Source organism: Vigna radiata, chromosome 7, assembly GCF_000741045.1.
Source record: "Vigna radiata var. radiata cultivar VC1973A chromosome 7, Vradiata_ver6, whole genome shotgun sequence".
Taxonomy (NCBI): domain Eukaryota; kingdom Viridiplantae; phylum Streptophyta; class Magnoliopsida; order Fabales; family Fabaceae; genus Vigna; species Vigna radiata.
The window spans coordinates 42,362,487-42,378,376 of NC_028357.1; the positions used below are offsets into that span (position 1 = coordinate 42,362,487).

At 30.3% G+C, this 15,890-nt stretch overlaps 2 protein-coding genes across 2 annotated transcripts; both read right to left on the reverse strand.

The window, feature by feature from the left end:
- Positions 1-3,580: 3,580 nt before the first annotated feature.
- LOC106767915 lies at positions 3,581-5,973 on the reverse strand. The gene is made up of 2 exons (XM_014652882.2): positions 4,744-5,973; positions 3,581-3,862 (listed from the first exon to the last, which is right to left on the reverse strand). Exons 1-2 carry the CDS (start codon positions 5,308-5,310, stop codon positions 3,707-3,709), a joined length of 723 nt encoding a protein of 240 aa, XP_014508368.1. The 5' UTR covers positions 5,311-5,973; the 3' UTR covers positions 3,581-3,706.
- A 7,548-nt stretch (positions 5,974-13,521) lies between these two features.
- Positions 13,522-14,596, reverse strand: LOC106769310. The gene is made up of 3 exons (XM_014654879.2): positions 14,297-14,596; positions 14,017-14,122; positions 13,522-13,922 (listed from the first exon to the last, which is right to left on the reverse strand). Exons 1-3 carry the CDS (start codon positions 14,437-14,439, stop codon positions 13,668-13,670), a joined length of 504 nt encoding a protein of 167 aa, XP_014510365.1. The 5' UTR covers positions 14,440-14,596; the 3' UTR covers positions 13,522-13,667.
- Positions 14,597-15,890: the final 1,294 nt, after the last annotated feature.

A 15,890-nucleotide genomic window follows, 5' to 3' on the forward strand; every position in this document is an offset into this window, starting at 1 on the left:
TATAATAATAAAAATTATATTTTAATAATTATTAAGAAATAAACGTATATTAAATAATTTTAAAATTTTAAATTAAATTAAACTATTATTAAATTTAAAATGAAATTTAAAAAATTTATAAAAAAAATTGTATAGATTTTAAAGTCTATTAAAATGGTGTAGGATGACTATAATAAGAGAGAAAAAAGATTAGAAGATGTAGATTGACTTTAATAAGAAAGAGAAAAAATTAGAGAGGTGCAGAATGATTTTATAAAGAAAGAGAAAATATTAAAATAATATTAATTAAGGTTAAAATGGTAATTTTTGGAGGTGCAGGATGAAAGCTTAGAGGTGTAGAATGAAACACCCATAACTTTAAAAACAAATGGGCCTAACCTAACCCACCACATGTTTGTGAATTAAACACAGCTATTCACTTTATTTTAGGAAAAAAAAAAGTTGAGCTTTTTATTTTATTTTTCTTGAATCAAACTTCTTTCTAATATAAAAATTGAAACTAAATTCTAAATTATAAGAATAATAATAACAAAAAGATAATCACACTAATATGCATATAATGACAATCACATATATTATTATATACATAATATTATGTAAAATATTTTGATTTTTAAAAAGAGTAAGGGGAGTTGGAAAGAAGAAGAATTTCTGAGTTGTGTATATTTTTACTACTCTAATTTTTTTTATTGTGTTGTTGGGTTACATTAAGATTCCCTTGTATCTGTATGAGACACTAAGATGATGAGTTCAATTTAAATGAATCAAATTTTTAGTGAATTAGTTTCATTTTAAGTTTATTTTAAATATATATTTTTTAACTCAATACAACTTAAATACATATTGAGTTATATTGACTCACTGATCTTACTTCATTTTGAAAACTCTTTGTAAACATGTAATAAAACAAACATAACATAAATTTCAATCTCAAAACAAGTAAATTTTACACATAATTCTAAAAACTTAAATCATATATAGCCATTAAAACTAACTATAACTACTAATATAAATAAACATTTAATTATTTTTTAAGTACATTAATGTTTGGAATTCGAAGTTAATCTAATTTTGGTCTTTTAAGTTTATATGATATTATTCTAATCCCTTAACTCAGAAAAAGCTTTAACAAATAATTTTGAGGGACTAAATGAATAATCTTTAAACTAAATTTAATTAAATGTGACAAACTATAATGGTAATTTTAGATTTTATTATAGACATACTAATAGAATTTCTTATATTTATTACACGTAGAGAGAGTTTATTTACTTACTTCAGAAGATGTAAATTACCATTACACATATTTTAGTTTTAAAATAATATATTGACGATGAATTTAATAAATAAAATAATAATAAAATAATTAAGTTTTGAAATATGTGGAATAAAAAGAATAAAAGAAAATGAAACAATTCATTTATTATGTTAGCCACTTAGAAAAAGTACATTGTCACTCTATTATAACTTGTTGTATACAAATTCTACATAATATTTTTGTTAAGAACATTGATAAATAAATGTTCATAAAATGTATGATTTAATTTATTAATATATTGTTATATTTATGTGTTATTTTAGTATATGAATAGCTATAAAGAAAAAAAAATTAGAAATATATTTTATTAAAATAAAAGTGAATGTATATTATGGATAAATGCATTTTTTCAATGAAAATAAATAAATTAATTAGATTTAATAAAATATTATATTCTATAGTCACATGTGGGTGACTGAAAACTTGACCCAATCCAAATGAATTGTAGGTGGTGAGGGGCTATATGTATCAAACTGTTGAGAAAGTTGGTGCGGAGAAGATCCTGAAGCTAATTTTATTATTTTCATATTCTCTCTTCAATTTTCTTTTCATTTTTAACTTTTATTTTATTTTTATTCATTTATTTTATTTTTTTTTTCTCAAGTAGCATAAAAGTTGAGAAAAGTTATTCTTTAGGGGATCCAACTTCTTCTTTTTCCTTTTTTTTTTTTATAATTTTGTAATATTTGAATCTTTATGATGTGAAAATTACTCATAATGTGAAAATCTTTATATAATTTACTTTATTAAAAAGTTTATTTCTTGATTATATATATATTCTTCCAGTTTTTTCATAACAAAAAATATTTTGATACATACGAATTTTTTATATTTATTTAACATTATTCTTTTTTATTTTTTATTTTTTAAAAATATTAAAATTCACAATTTAATAGTTATTTTATTTTTATAACATGAATTAAATGAGTGTAAAATATCATTATTATTTCCCAGACATTATTTTTTATTGAATAAAGTAATTTGAACATTTATTATCATTTATTATAAGTACAGTTAGAGAAGGATACGTTATTGTTAATAAATTATGTCTCCTGAATTTGGCAATTGATGATGCAGTACTTTGAATGGCAAATAAATAATTTTCTATCGTAACAATTAAATAACTATTTATAATAATATTTTGAATTAATAACCATCTCAACTGGTTGTTTTATTAATTATTATTTTTATTTTTATTAGTTATTGTTATTATATATTTTTTCCCTTACCCTTATGTATGAGAAGTCAAGTCCAATACAAGAATACACACCTTTACAAGTAATCATTCATGGCAAACAATATAATAATAACTGTTATAATTGAATTGGACCTTTTCTTCCAACATAGAATTGGTCATAAAATGAGTTTAGTCAATTTTCAAAATCTGTTTGAGCATAAAATAGGTTAAATTTATTTTAAAAAGGATGAATATAAGACAAAACAATCATAGGTTCAAAAAGATATTTTGCTTAAAAAATTTAACCAATGATAATTGGTTGATATAAGTCTAATATAATATCGATTTTTTTATTCTAATTTGTAAATAAACATTATAGGTATTATGTTGAAATTAAATAGTATAAAGTATTTGATTTGATTTCGTATTCAGTTTTAAATACTATGTCTTACAAGTAGGGAACAGCAGTATTTATTTGGTTATATTATGTGAAATTTTAAAAATCAAAATAATTGTAATTAATTATTACTGAACAACAGTTCTTTTATATTTAAATTATTGAGTTTGTCCAGTTAATTATGATTTTTAAATCTAAAAATAACCTGATGCTATGTCTGGTCAGTGTTAAAAAAATAATGTACTGTATGATACTCCAATAATGATTTTTTAAAACTGAATACTGTTTGATCTAAAACTGGACATCATTCAGTTCAATTATGAGCTGTAGGGACCATAACATTTCATAAATTTAACGGTCTGTCATCTTCTTTTATTTTTTAATCCATGCGATTCATAGTGCTAAGGTAGGTATACTTTTTTTTTTATGCAATAAATAATTATGGTATATAACATTAAATATATTATTACATAAAATACTTAAATATTTGAAAAAAAAAAACACTAAAATGACAGATAAGGTTAAGAAAAAAATGGTTTACTTCCAAAAATATTTATTGTGGAATGAGTTGGGGGTTACATTCTCCTGTTAACTAGAAAATGAAACCCAGTTGTGTGAGATTCCAAATTCAAAAGGTTCACTAATTTGGCAAATTTCTTAAAAACAAAAGGCAAGAGACAAGAATATATTTGTAAGAATAAAACTTGATTGCATGTAAATTTTCATTTACAGACAAGGCATCTGATTTGAATATATTGAATACAAAGTTTTGGTAGTTGCTAATTAAATCATATATGTATAAATTATATGTACCTTAATCAAGAGCTTTCTTAACTTTGGTCTTGAACAGTAGAATATATAAATTTTCCATCGAAAAATAAAGAAAGCAGCCAGTTGAATGTGTGACGAATGAACCAAAATTTGAGCCTACAATGCAATGCCAGACAGGACCATACCCTTTGTCAAATTCCTGCACATGAACATACCAGGAATAAATTGTAAATAAATAAATAAACAAATTTATCACCAGTTAAAAAAAGTAGATTATGGAAGCACTATATTTTATAGATCTTGCTGACCAAATAATATACGAATAAGCCAAGCCTAACTCTATTTGCACATGGGTTAGGCTCCGTAATGAGTCATTAATTGAAAAATGCACCTTTTTTAGAGAAAAATAATTCATGATTAGGTATAATATTAGGGGTACGAGGGTTTGACACATGGAGTGTTGGGGAACTTTGTAATTAGGATTTTATCTTCACTTTAGCCTATTTGTCACAGGTGCTTGCTATTGGACCAGGACCAGTTTCAAATACTCTATTTCTATCCAATAAACAAGAAAGTAAGAGAGACACAAAATGATTCGTCTAGTCGGTTTTCGCCATTAATTCTTTTGTGGGGTTCATTCAACTTCAACACTTCTCAATCATCCAACAACCATAGTCCCAAAAAGACTATGCTTGTAATCACTTCTCAGGTTTTTGCCTCAAACTCTATTCAATAACAATACTAAGGTATATGGGCGCCACATTTGTAAACATATTCTAAATGTTTATTTAGTTTATATAATTTGTACAAAATATTTCTTTTTCATTTTTATTTTTAAAAGTAATATCTATTTTAATCCGTGCACATTACTTTAATATTTTAGTCCACATAATATTTTTCTTTTAATTTCCCCAATTAAATTCAAATGAATTAAAAGAGATTTGAAATTATAAGATTAAAAGGTTAAAGCATGTCCCCATTTAACCATTTCTAAATCTACTTGTACATAAAAGGAAGATAATGTGTTTGATTAAGGAATGGTGATGAACTGAAATGGGAGGGTAAAATTATAACGCGTACCTTCTTTACGTTATGAGCTATGTGTTTTGCGCTAAACTTCTCCAAGCTATCGAATGTCCTTCTGGCACAACGAAACGCGTGCAGTTGCATGAAGGACGGCATGTCCGAGACCAAAACCTTTACATGAAGATAGGCAGCCACAGAGGAGAATGTTTCGATGTGGGACACGGACTTTCGTGCCTCAACCATTTCGGCCACCGAAAAGTGTTTCTCTATGTGGGACACTGATTTTCTTCCCTCTTCAATCGTGATTCCTCTTGCTGCGGGTGATGCGGCTGTCTCTACGAAAGATACTGATTTTCTCCCCTCGACAAATCCTCCCGCAGGTGATCCTAACTCTAAACAAGAAGTTGATTTCCTCGCTTCCACAAATTCTTCCCCTCCACCTCCGATGTCCACGTCTCTGTTACCATTACCATTAAAAACTCGAGTTCTCGAAATCTTATGCAACCAACTGCGTGAATTGGATTTCTTGTCCTGCTCCAACTCTTTCTTCCTCTGATTTCCTATGCCACCTTTGTAGATGTACATGAAGCCTCTCTTGTGTTGCTTTTCCTGGTTAGCCATTTCTGATACACTCCTCTAAGACTAGACGAATAATAATTGGACTAGATCCAACTGGGACTAATGAAACATCGAGATACGTAACAAATATATATATAAAATGTTTGGCAGGGTATGTAACTATGTATTTGGAATCAGGAGCAGTTGGAAGAGCAATTATTATAATAATGGTCATTGGGAAGAAGGTGACATGTTAGGAAGGCAAACCCATGTGGTGAAGGAAAGGCAATGTTATATATAGAGAGATAATAGTTTTACCCAAGATTTGATCTTGTGGTTTAAAATGAAAAATAATAATGAGCATTGTGGTGTGGGGCTAATGATTAGTCTCTGGGGCATATTTGTCTGGCAGTGAGTTGCTGGTAAACATGGAAGCATGGATGGACCCCCACCCTTCTCACCCTCTCTCTTTGGTAACCCCCATAAAATGGTCACTGTCTCTGTAGTCTCAAAACCTACCCCTCCCTCATCATCAACATGCACCAACACTTTAAACTTATTGGGTGGACATGCTTTGACGGTTAAGCCAACCATCAATAACGACCAGGTCACTTGTGCTTTAACATATCTATGAGTTTCGTAATTTCTGGTACACTCTACCACACCATATGTTTATGTTGTCATTTTTGGCCCTTCCTTTTCGTCTTCCTCCAATCCTCTCTATTAAATTATATATATACATGCACCTAAACTCCCTCCAAAACCAAATGTGTGAACACTGCTGCAACACGTATCCCCATTTACAACTTGTCTAACCATCTAATCATCGACCCCCTCTATAAATAATTAAGATAATCACAACATCAAAATGACTGTTAGTTACAACCAAAACGAGTGGTCAAATTGTGCAGTCAACGTAATAGCTACATTAAAAAAGAATCCAAATTCTTCTCTATCTTCATTTTCTATTCAATTTTGTTGTCTCTATGTTTAATTAAATAGTATTTTTACCCTGTTTACGCATAGATGTGCTGTAAGTAGATTTAGCTGTTTAATATTTTATGTTTTCCTTACCGAGTGGTGGGAAGATTTTTATTCCACAGTCCAATTATAGTATGATAAAATTGTTAACCTATGTGATAATTATTTTAAAATATTTATCCGTATTGCTTTTAATTCATTAATAATGTAAAAAAAAATGCACTGGAAAAGTATGAAAATCTAACGTCACAAATTTTAGTTGTTTTAAAATATGCTTTATTCGCTTGTGAAAATTCTTTTATTCACTAAAAAAATGATAAGTTTTAGATTTAGTTGCTCTTTAATAATCTAATCCTTGTATTTAATAAAAATAGTATAGGTTTCTGGTCTCCCAAAAACTATTTTTACAGACTTTGAAAAAATAAATTTTACTTTTCATATTTTCATAGCCTGATTTTACTTTCTTTACTTTATATCGATTATCCATTTTTCACATAAAATATTTTACTAATTACGAAGTTCGTTCAATTGAAAAAATTACTTATCTTATACAAGCGCAGAAGATTTCAAGAAGTTGTCATATGATCACAAAAACATGCTAAATATTATATGCAAAAAATGAGTAAGCTGAAGACACGTCGATAATTTCCGTTGTTCACCTAATCCAATCCAATCACTAAACTAGAATGTTATGATGGTACAATGGTGAGATCTATAATGTAAAACCCACTATCTTTCCTTCTCAAAATATCCATACACCCCTGCACTGTTAATGCAGACAATACAAAATCTCCATCGTATTACAGGAAGATCAAATGCGGAAACAGTGAATAACCACAAAACAAACACATCACTTCTTGTATGGTGGCTTGTCAAAATCAATCTCTATGGTGGCCAAAAATCTGTCTCCTCGAGATAAGATCAGGGAGTGCTCTAGAATTTTAGTTGGAGAGATCAAAGCGATAATAAGATTATTTTTTAATGGGTGCGAAGATACTAATAAATTTTATAAAGTTGAATTAGTCTTAGAATTAAGTTTTTAGGATGGTATCCAACTCTTGTAATGAAATGGTCGTTTATTTTGTTGTTTTTTAGGCATAGAGTGGTTGTTGAAGATATTGATGGGTGGTTTTGGATTGTAGTTTCTTAACTTGGGAATAATTTGGTTAGAAATGGTAGCAGATAGTTTAGTTTGGAAGATGGTTTTGGCTGGAGAGGAGACGCAAAAACATGGCTTTGGTTCATGTGCATGCTTATGTATACCTACCTAAGTGGTTGAATGAGCCCCACCAACACTATGGAATCCCTGATTGAAGCCCCTCCAAAACCAGCTCAAACAATCACTGTTGATGACGAGAGCAATAAGCCTCATACACTGTTTCCACGTTTGACACTGCCCTACCCCTCTCCCATGACAATAACAATAAAGCCTTCATCGTACAACGTTATTTGTTGTTCGTTGTTGACACAAAATCTCTACCCACACATATTTTTCTTTACTGTACGTTCTATAGGTGCCAAACACAAAATCATCGTATAATCATGCTTCTGCACCCACCCTTTTCCCATCAATGTATGTGCAGATTATCCTGTCCTTTCTTTCTATCCATCTCTAATTGGAAAAACTGTAGAACCCAAGTATATATTTGACCCTTCCTTTCATACATATGTATATTTGGTTAACAAAAACTCATCGTTTTCACATCCAATAAATTTTTATACTCAACTTAAATTTAACATTCTCTTCTTTTATCTTTTCTTTTCTTCATAAATACAAAAATCATTTCGGATTAATTTATATATGATATAACTTGTGACACTTGGACACTGACGAGGGTGGATAGTGATCGTTGGTGTAAGAGGCACGGAAAAGGAGTGGCTCCTGACAGGCTTCCAGTGGAAGGGACACATGGACGAATCGAACATACACCGGAATGAGAGGGATCCAAAGACGATATAGGTATGTGACTATATGGTTAAAGGATAACTTAAAGGAATTGATTTGGCTACTCATATAAACAAATGCATTTGCTTTTCGGTAGCCTAAGTCATAAGAACTCCATGGTTAAGCGTGCTTAGCCTAGAGTAATTATGGGATGGGTGAAAACCAATTTAAAAATGGTTAAATAGATCCATTGATCCCTATTTTTGTTGGTTTTCTTCAATTAGGTCTCCGTTTTTTTAAAATGATCAGTTTAGTCCCTAAATTTGAAAACTTTAACCAATCAAGGACATTCCATTAATTTTCCTAGACGGCATTAAAAATGGTGTGTGCTGTCAACAGTAATTGTACAGGTGGCAGATAATATCTTTAACACGTGGTTTAACACGTGGAGTTAAAATATTTGTTTATGCATACAATGGAAGAAGGACATGGTTTCAGTGGTTTCATGGTAAAAGAATTGGGGAGAGTTCTCCTTCGTCGTCGTCCCCAAACCTGCAAACTGAAACTAACACCCTCTGCACCCAAACCTGCAAACCTATATCCCTCATGCACACCCCCATCAACCTTGATTTTTACCACATGCCCTTTCTCTGCAAAAAAAGGAATCATCCCAAACACCCTGAATCAGTTGAATCAGTTACAGCAACCATAAACAACGGAGAAGATTACACAAATCAGAAAATCGATTGTTCAAGGATTCATTCCACTTTCAATCTTCTTTTGTTAACATCACCAGCTGAATCCCTCTTCAATCCCCATGCCTTCATCTTCTGCCTCACCAAACCATACTCACACAACACACACTCATCATTTCCAATCTCAGTAAATAAAATATCAAACAACCAAAAAACCCATCAACAAGTGACTCGCGTCTCCGACGAGAAAAGAGGTGAACGACAGTAACGGCCACCTCTGGACCGGTGAATGGTGGTGGCTCGCAGCGGCGGCGACGTCACAGGGTGAAGAAGGGGTTTCTCCCTCGCATGCGAAGAGGAAAGAAAGGAAGATCTGGATCGGCGGCCGGCGATGGTCTCGACGGTGAGCGGTGGAGTCGGCGACGCCCTGGTTCTCGGCTTGTGGTGACCGGCGTGGTTGATTCGGCAGAGGCTGGTATGGGTGTGCGGCAGACACCATTCTTCCTCGCTCTAGAGAAGAGTCTCTCTGTTTTGGGTTAGAGCAAATGAAACCACGGGCTTCTTCAGCAAACAAATATTTTAATTCCACAGCATAATAGCTAGGATTGCCAGTAAGACCATTTTTAACGTCGTTTAGAAAAATTAACGTGTCCTTAATTGGTTAAAGTTTTCAAATTTAGGGACCAAATTGATTATTTTTAAAAAATGGAGACCTAATTAAAAAAAACCAGCAAAAATAGATACCAATGGATCTATTTAACCTTTAAAAATTGAATTGAATTAAGTGATTCACTCTTTTTTACTTATATATCTAACTTTTTCTTTTAACTTATACACACGTTATGTATTGAAAATTATCCTTTTTTTTTTTTGTTTCCCGCTAGTAGTGTTCTAATCTTTTATTTTTTTCCTTTGTAAGAAAAAAAAGGCATTTTTTTTATGGTTTATTTCAATGACCTCTCTTTCTAACTAGTTTACCCTTCTAGTTCATTATATATATTTCGAGTGAAATTTGGACACATAAGCTACCAGTATTAAAGTTTTCAAATGAGACAACTTTGGGTAAATAACATAGACAAAATAATGATCGGGAGCTACGATAAATTTGTTATAAATATACGTTGCAATTTAGAAAGCTAAAAGATAAAGTTATACTGCAACTGATAAATTACGTGAAAGAGCACGTTACATGATACGAATATTTTACGCACAAATAAAGTGGGAAAGTCCTTTTTATTGAATCTTTAATAAAATAAAAAAAGTAGCAATTCTAAAACGAAACGCAAACAGAAATACGATTAAACAATTCTCTACGTTAAAGAGCAGCGCTATATAACACGAATGCGATATGAAGTGGGAAAGCCTTCCTTTTATGATTCTATGATAACAAATAAAGAAAAAATAGGTTTGAAATGCGTACCTATAGTCTATAACTGAATAAGAAATGACATCTAACTAAACTATTAAATTGGGATCATCAAACAAAACAATTAGCCTCAACATGCGAATTAAGACATCATTGTTCCTTCATTCTAGAGGCTAGTGTGGAGCAAACATTGGAAACCAACAATAATTTCCTTTATATGCAATTTCATTCACATTATTCATACAATTAAGCAATTCTACTTTTTAAAAATACATTAAGTTGCTTAACTTAAAACTACTTTTTCTTTCAGACGTAAATGCATTCCCTATTTTGTGCTTAATAAAAGCATCGTGCCATCACCGTATGAACGCAAATCTCATCCTTAATCATTCATCAAAAGTTTTTAGTTTTTAATATATGTGATGTTGAAAATGTTTATTTTTTATGTTTAATTTATCATTAAAAGTAATATTTTAATGTTTTTTCACCTCTATATAACTTATGATTATCGAACACACAAAAAAAAAGTTACGTCCTATTAGATGTACCATATTCTTTTTCAGTGGAGATCCAATAGAAAAAAAAAATTAGGGAGGGATACAAAACGGGATTCTTAGTCAATTAGTGGTATCGTTGTTTAGAAAAATATATCCATTTCAAAAAGTAGATCATCGAAATAAATCTATCTGATTTCTAAGTAAACTCGTTTACTCTTCACACATTCCGAATTTTAATAGTGAATACTGTCACTAAGTTTTCTTTTCCAAATTTTTAACAAACAATAGAAAAATAAGACGAAAAAAATCAACCTTTCAGGAATTAAATTTCGTTCGGTTTTCAGTACGAAGTAGGTGCGTTGAGAATTCCGTTTTTAGAGTGTCAAATTCTTAACATGAATTCTCAACGTGAACAGTAAATAATTGTAGTTTAAAAACTAAAGTAAGAATTGATTTATTTAGGTAAGTTTTTTTAAATGAATTATTTTGAAAAAATAAGTATTTAACAAAAAAAAATTATTTTAAAAGTGGTAAAAAAATATTTTTTTCTCTTCATATTTTTCAAGCAAAACACTTGTTATATTTTTTTTATTGCTAGTACAATTTTATCGTATTAATTTATTTTTATACCTACCAAACACGAGATAAATAATTTGTTGAACAAAAAATATTAACTTTTATGAAGATACAAATTTTGTGAACCAGAATAGAAGCGGAGGTAGAAGGAAACTTACTATCTCAAAGGTCAAAGGAACACAGAAAGAATAACCGACCTATTATTATTGCAAACGTTTCCAACAAGAGTTTCTTACCGTTTCCCTAATTTTAAGGATCTCGCATCAAAATAATAATATTCTGAACAAATAACGCTTATAATTTAATGTTGACAAAAATTTCTATGTTGGTGTTAATTTTCATAATGTAAAAGAATGACTTTTTTTTATTATATAAATATATAAATATTAGTCTTAACTCGTCTTTATATTTTAATTTTGGATTTGATTCCTAATGTATGTAATATTTTATGATGGTTTTGGTAATGAATTAGAGAAAATAGTTTAGTTTACATAGTTAATTTGGTAGGGAAAGAGGATGAAGTGATGAAACGAAGCATGATTTTACAGCTATGCCTATGGTCCCTTGAGGGACAAGTAAAGCAGGAGTTGTAAAAGAAAAAAAGAGGTACTCTGTGGCTAGTAACGGTAGGTTCAGTTATAAATGAGTACCTAATTTCTGTTTTCTAGATGCACCAAATTTAATTGAACTGAATTATTTTGACCATTAATTGAATCGAAGAAAAAGTGCTTATAAAGGACCTTCTTTTCCTTCTTACCTACACTCTCATTCATTCCTGTTTGTTCATCTGTGAAAGATGCAGAAATAGGAGTTCTCTTGCAGCCCAAAACACCCTCTGCATCAACTTCATGCTGTTTTGGACTGAAGGGAGCTCCTTCTTCTTCACTTTCCTCTATCTACCTCAAACCCTTCCTTCATTCAACTATTAAATTTCACCCATTTCAGCTTTCAATTCCTTTTGCAAAGGTAAAAACTAAATATTTCCTCAATCAAATTTTTCTTTTCTTTTGCCTTTTATATTCCTACCCATCTTCAAACTTTTTTTTCTTTTAATATTGAATATGCTTCAACATGACTGGCATAACCAATTCATTTATTTTCAAATACAGAGACCTTCCCAGTTGCCAAACATTCTTCAATACATCTTCCAGAACTTTTATTTCAGAAATTCTACCTCATCTTTAAAATAAGGAACTTTCCTTATTCATTCAATTATTGAGAAAAAAAAAAAAAAAAAAAACAGATATATTTCTCTGTCTATTTTTGTTTTGCTGTTCAAGAACTACACCAGTTGTTATTTAAACCCATTTCTTCATACACCATAATTCCTTAAAAATATACACCTTGTGTGCAGTAACCTTCTCTATTATAATTTCCCTAAATTATAGTTTATTTCTCTCTGCAAACATCGGGCTCAGACACTAATGAAGGTTTAATCAACCTCGCTTCGGACAAACCCCAAACTAGATTTGATCAAGGGTAAATGTTGCAGATTTCAAATTTTATTAAACTGAAAAATCTTCTTAAAACATTTTAGTGCTTATTAAAAACATATTTAATTTCACCTGATCCTGCTGAAACTTAATTTAAGATTTCGTCTAAACATATTCCTGAACTTAGTTTACAATAGATTTAATAAACACTTGGTATAAATAAAACTGTTTTCTCGTACTCTTCTCTTCCTATTTTCTTCTCCTTTTTTATAATTTTAAATTTGGTCTAAATTCATTGTTAAACTCTATTTTCAAAAGATTTAAAAAAAAAAACACTTAGTATAAAATATACTCATGTTTTTTCTTCCTTTCTAATTAATACAAGACTCGGTAGATCTGTTGTAGCAAATTATTATTGGAAATCATATTTTATATCTAACTTGCTCGTTTTTGTAATAGTCTCCAAAAAAAGGTTATAAATTTATACATTTAATTTTTGCGAGTTTCTGACTCAGTTAACGTAAAAACGTATAAATTTTGTCAGTGCGTAAAAAAAGTTGTTAGTTAAGCTGTCGAAATTATTGTCGGAACATGTTACATCTGGAAGCAATTTTTTTAAAATTCCTTGAAGAAAATGAATAAATTTAGACGTTCAATTCATGATACTGGAACTCGGGCATTAGGCAGAAAAATTCTTGTAAAGTATAAATCTGTACGTATAATTTTATCAAGGAGTTCACAATCTATCAGAAACTGTGATCTTAGACTGCTAGGAGTAAATGGGTTATCAGTTCACGCGCAGTCCAGATCTACCACTGAAGGTAGGTGATGGCGTTGCAGGTACTATAACAGCTTGATAAACGACAAAAACGTTGAAGAAATATTTTTACTTTCATGAAGAAAGTTTTATTACAATTACTAACGTACAACATAATTTACAAGCGATAATTTTGTACAGGCAGACATGTCATTGCAAGTAACTTAGTACTACATAGGGATCATTTGCTGAATCTGGCGCTGGCGGTTTGGAATATTGCAATTGAAGCGAGAGCATGACCATAGTTTGTCCTCTGATAAAGGCACCATAGGGATGTTATCACAGTTGCAGATTTCGATCATCATGCCATCTGGGTCATGGAAGAAGAGCTGATCAACGTAGATTCCGCTTTCCTCTACTCTGCTCTTCACGTACTCTATCTCCATTTGCTGCAGTCTTTTCTCCACAGCTGCTATACTTTCACACTGCAACAATGCATAATTCCTTCGTTAAGTATATTTATATGTATTAAAGACTAGCATCAAAGTTGAAATGGCACAGGAAGAGAGAGAAAAATACTTGGAAAGAAATGTGGTTGTCCTTAGGATTAATGGGAGTAGTTTTAGGCATGCCTCGTGGGTCTTCTGATTGGAGAAGGTGTATTCCAATGCCATAATTGAATAACCTACCAGGATCGATATCAAACAAAAAGGCAATTAATTAGTATAGTCAATTTCTACGCAACTTTCTGTTTCATATGCTTTGACTTTAGTTAAGAGCATATTGAATTAATCAGAGTTTCTATCTATGAAATTTTGTAATGATATATGCTCACAGTAATACAAATGATTAAGCTTACCATGCACCATTGAAATCAAACGAACTAGGTCTTTTAACAGGAGAAAACCCGAGAACGTTTACGTAAAACTCAACGGACTTCTCCAGTGATGCACACAGAAGTGAGATATGATTCAATGACTTGAGTTGCAGAGGGTTCGACATTCCTTCTGTCCCTTTCGAGTTCTATCAATCAGCACAAAAGTTAAGAAGAAAGAAGATGTGAAAGTGGTTCTTCTGAGAGGTATATGGCGGTGCAGAAATTAGCTTCAAGCGTATCGAAGAATATTGTTGTGAAGACAGAGAAAAACGAGGTTGGGCAATGTTATGCGTGCTGCTATTTATAGTGGGTTGTTAGGAATATGCAAATATTTTTTCCTGCATGTTTTAGAAGCTTCATGTTTGAAGTTGGGATTGGATTCAGACAAGGATTTGGTTACACGTAGATTTCTTGTTGATGAATCAGGTCGAGACAGCAAGTAACACTTATCTTGTTTTACCGACACGTTAGTTTGTGTGTGTCGTAGTGACCTAGTCTATTACTTTTTGTAGCGGACAAAAACATGTCATTGCTCAAACTACGGATAAGTATTGAGAAACTTGCAATTCAAAAGCAGATAACTGTCAACATAAACCTTTCAACAACGATTTTTCCTCCTTACAAAAACGCTTGTTGCCGTTCAACTTTTTTTTTTTTTTTTCTATCCGATTCTTAACAAGTGAAAGTTCTTTCTATTATTTCATAATTATTACTTTTAATTCAGAGTTAAAAAAGTAAAAATACTTTTACTAAAATTAAATTAAATCTTAATCATATTATTATATATACTCAAAAATAAAAAATACCACGCTCAATAATTCAAATCTATCAAATTATACATGGTAAGGATTTGGATGAGATATTTTTTAGGTTCCACTATGTTTGGTCTTCAAATTTCGGGGCTAATTTTATTTTTTTGTCTTAAAAATATTTATTTATTTCCTAAACATCAATTTCGAAGGATTATAGTCAAAGTTAAACCTTAAACCGTACAGTATATCTTAAATCATAAAAAGATTTACTCTAATTTAGAGATTAAAATAATTCTTTTAATTTTGAAAGACAAAAATTCAAGACACCAAAATCAAAATTATTCAAATTTCAGGAATTAAAAATATAATTCAACTTTTTTTCACGCAAGAAAATATAGAACTGAGAAGAATGCGATAAAAAATGAGTGATTGACGCAAGAAATTTCAGAAAATGAAAAGTCAAAGGACGTCAACTAATTATTTCTTTTTTTTTTAGCGAAATAAGCCCACAATTTTATTTATTTATTTATTAAAATACAAATCTATAGGTGATCTTTCGCTTATTGACGCTGTGTTTCTTAATATTTTTATTATATAATTTTTTTAATGTAAAATAATTTGTTACAAAATATAATTAAATCAATTTTTAATTAATATCGGCAATGAAATAATATTAGTTGTACATAATTAGATCTCAGGTGTACTACCTAAAAACTTTCATGCTTCAAGTGGGACGCATTTTTTCTACTTCTCAATCATAAAAAAAAATATATATAATTTACTAATTAAGGTATAATATGGTTTGAATGTTGAAATTGATAATC

Excerpts from the sequence above, each read along its gene's own strand:
- LOC106767915 (XM_014652882.2), bottom strand. The coding sequence starts at position 5,310 with ATGGCTAACCAGGAAAAGCAACACAAGAGAGGCTTCATGTACATCTAC. Across the intron at positions 3,863-4,743 it reads TAGCTCATAACGTAAAGAAG|GAATTTGACAAAGGGTATGG; the intron begins GTACGCGTTATA and ends GTTCATGTGCAG.
- LOC106769310 (XM_014654879.2), bottom strand. The coding sequence starts at position 14,439 with ATGTCGAACCCTCTGCAACTCAAGTCATTGAATCATATCTCACTTCTG. Across the intron at positions 14,123-14,296 it reads TTTGATTTCAATGGTGCATG|GTTATTCAATTATGGCATTG; the intron begins GTAAGCTTAATC and ends CGATCCTGGTAG. Across the intron at positions 13,923-14,016 it reads ACAACCACATTTCTTTCCAA|TGTGAAAGTATAGCAGCTGT; the intron begins GTATTTTTCTCT and ends GCATTGTTGCAG.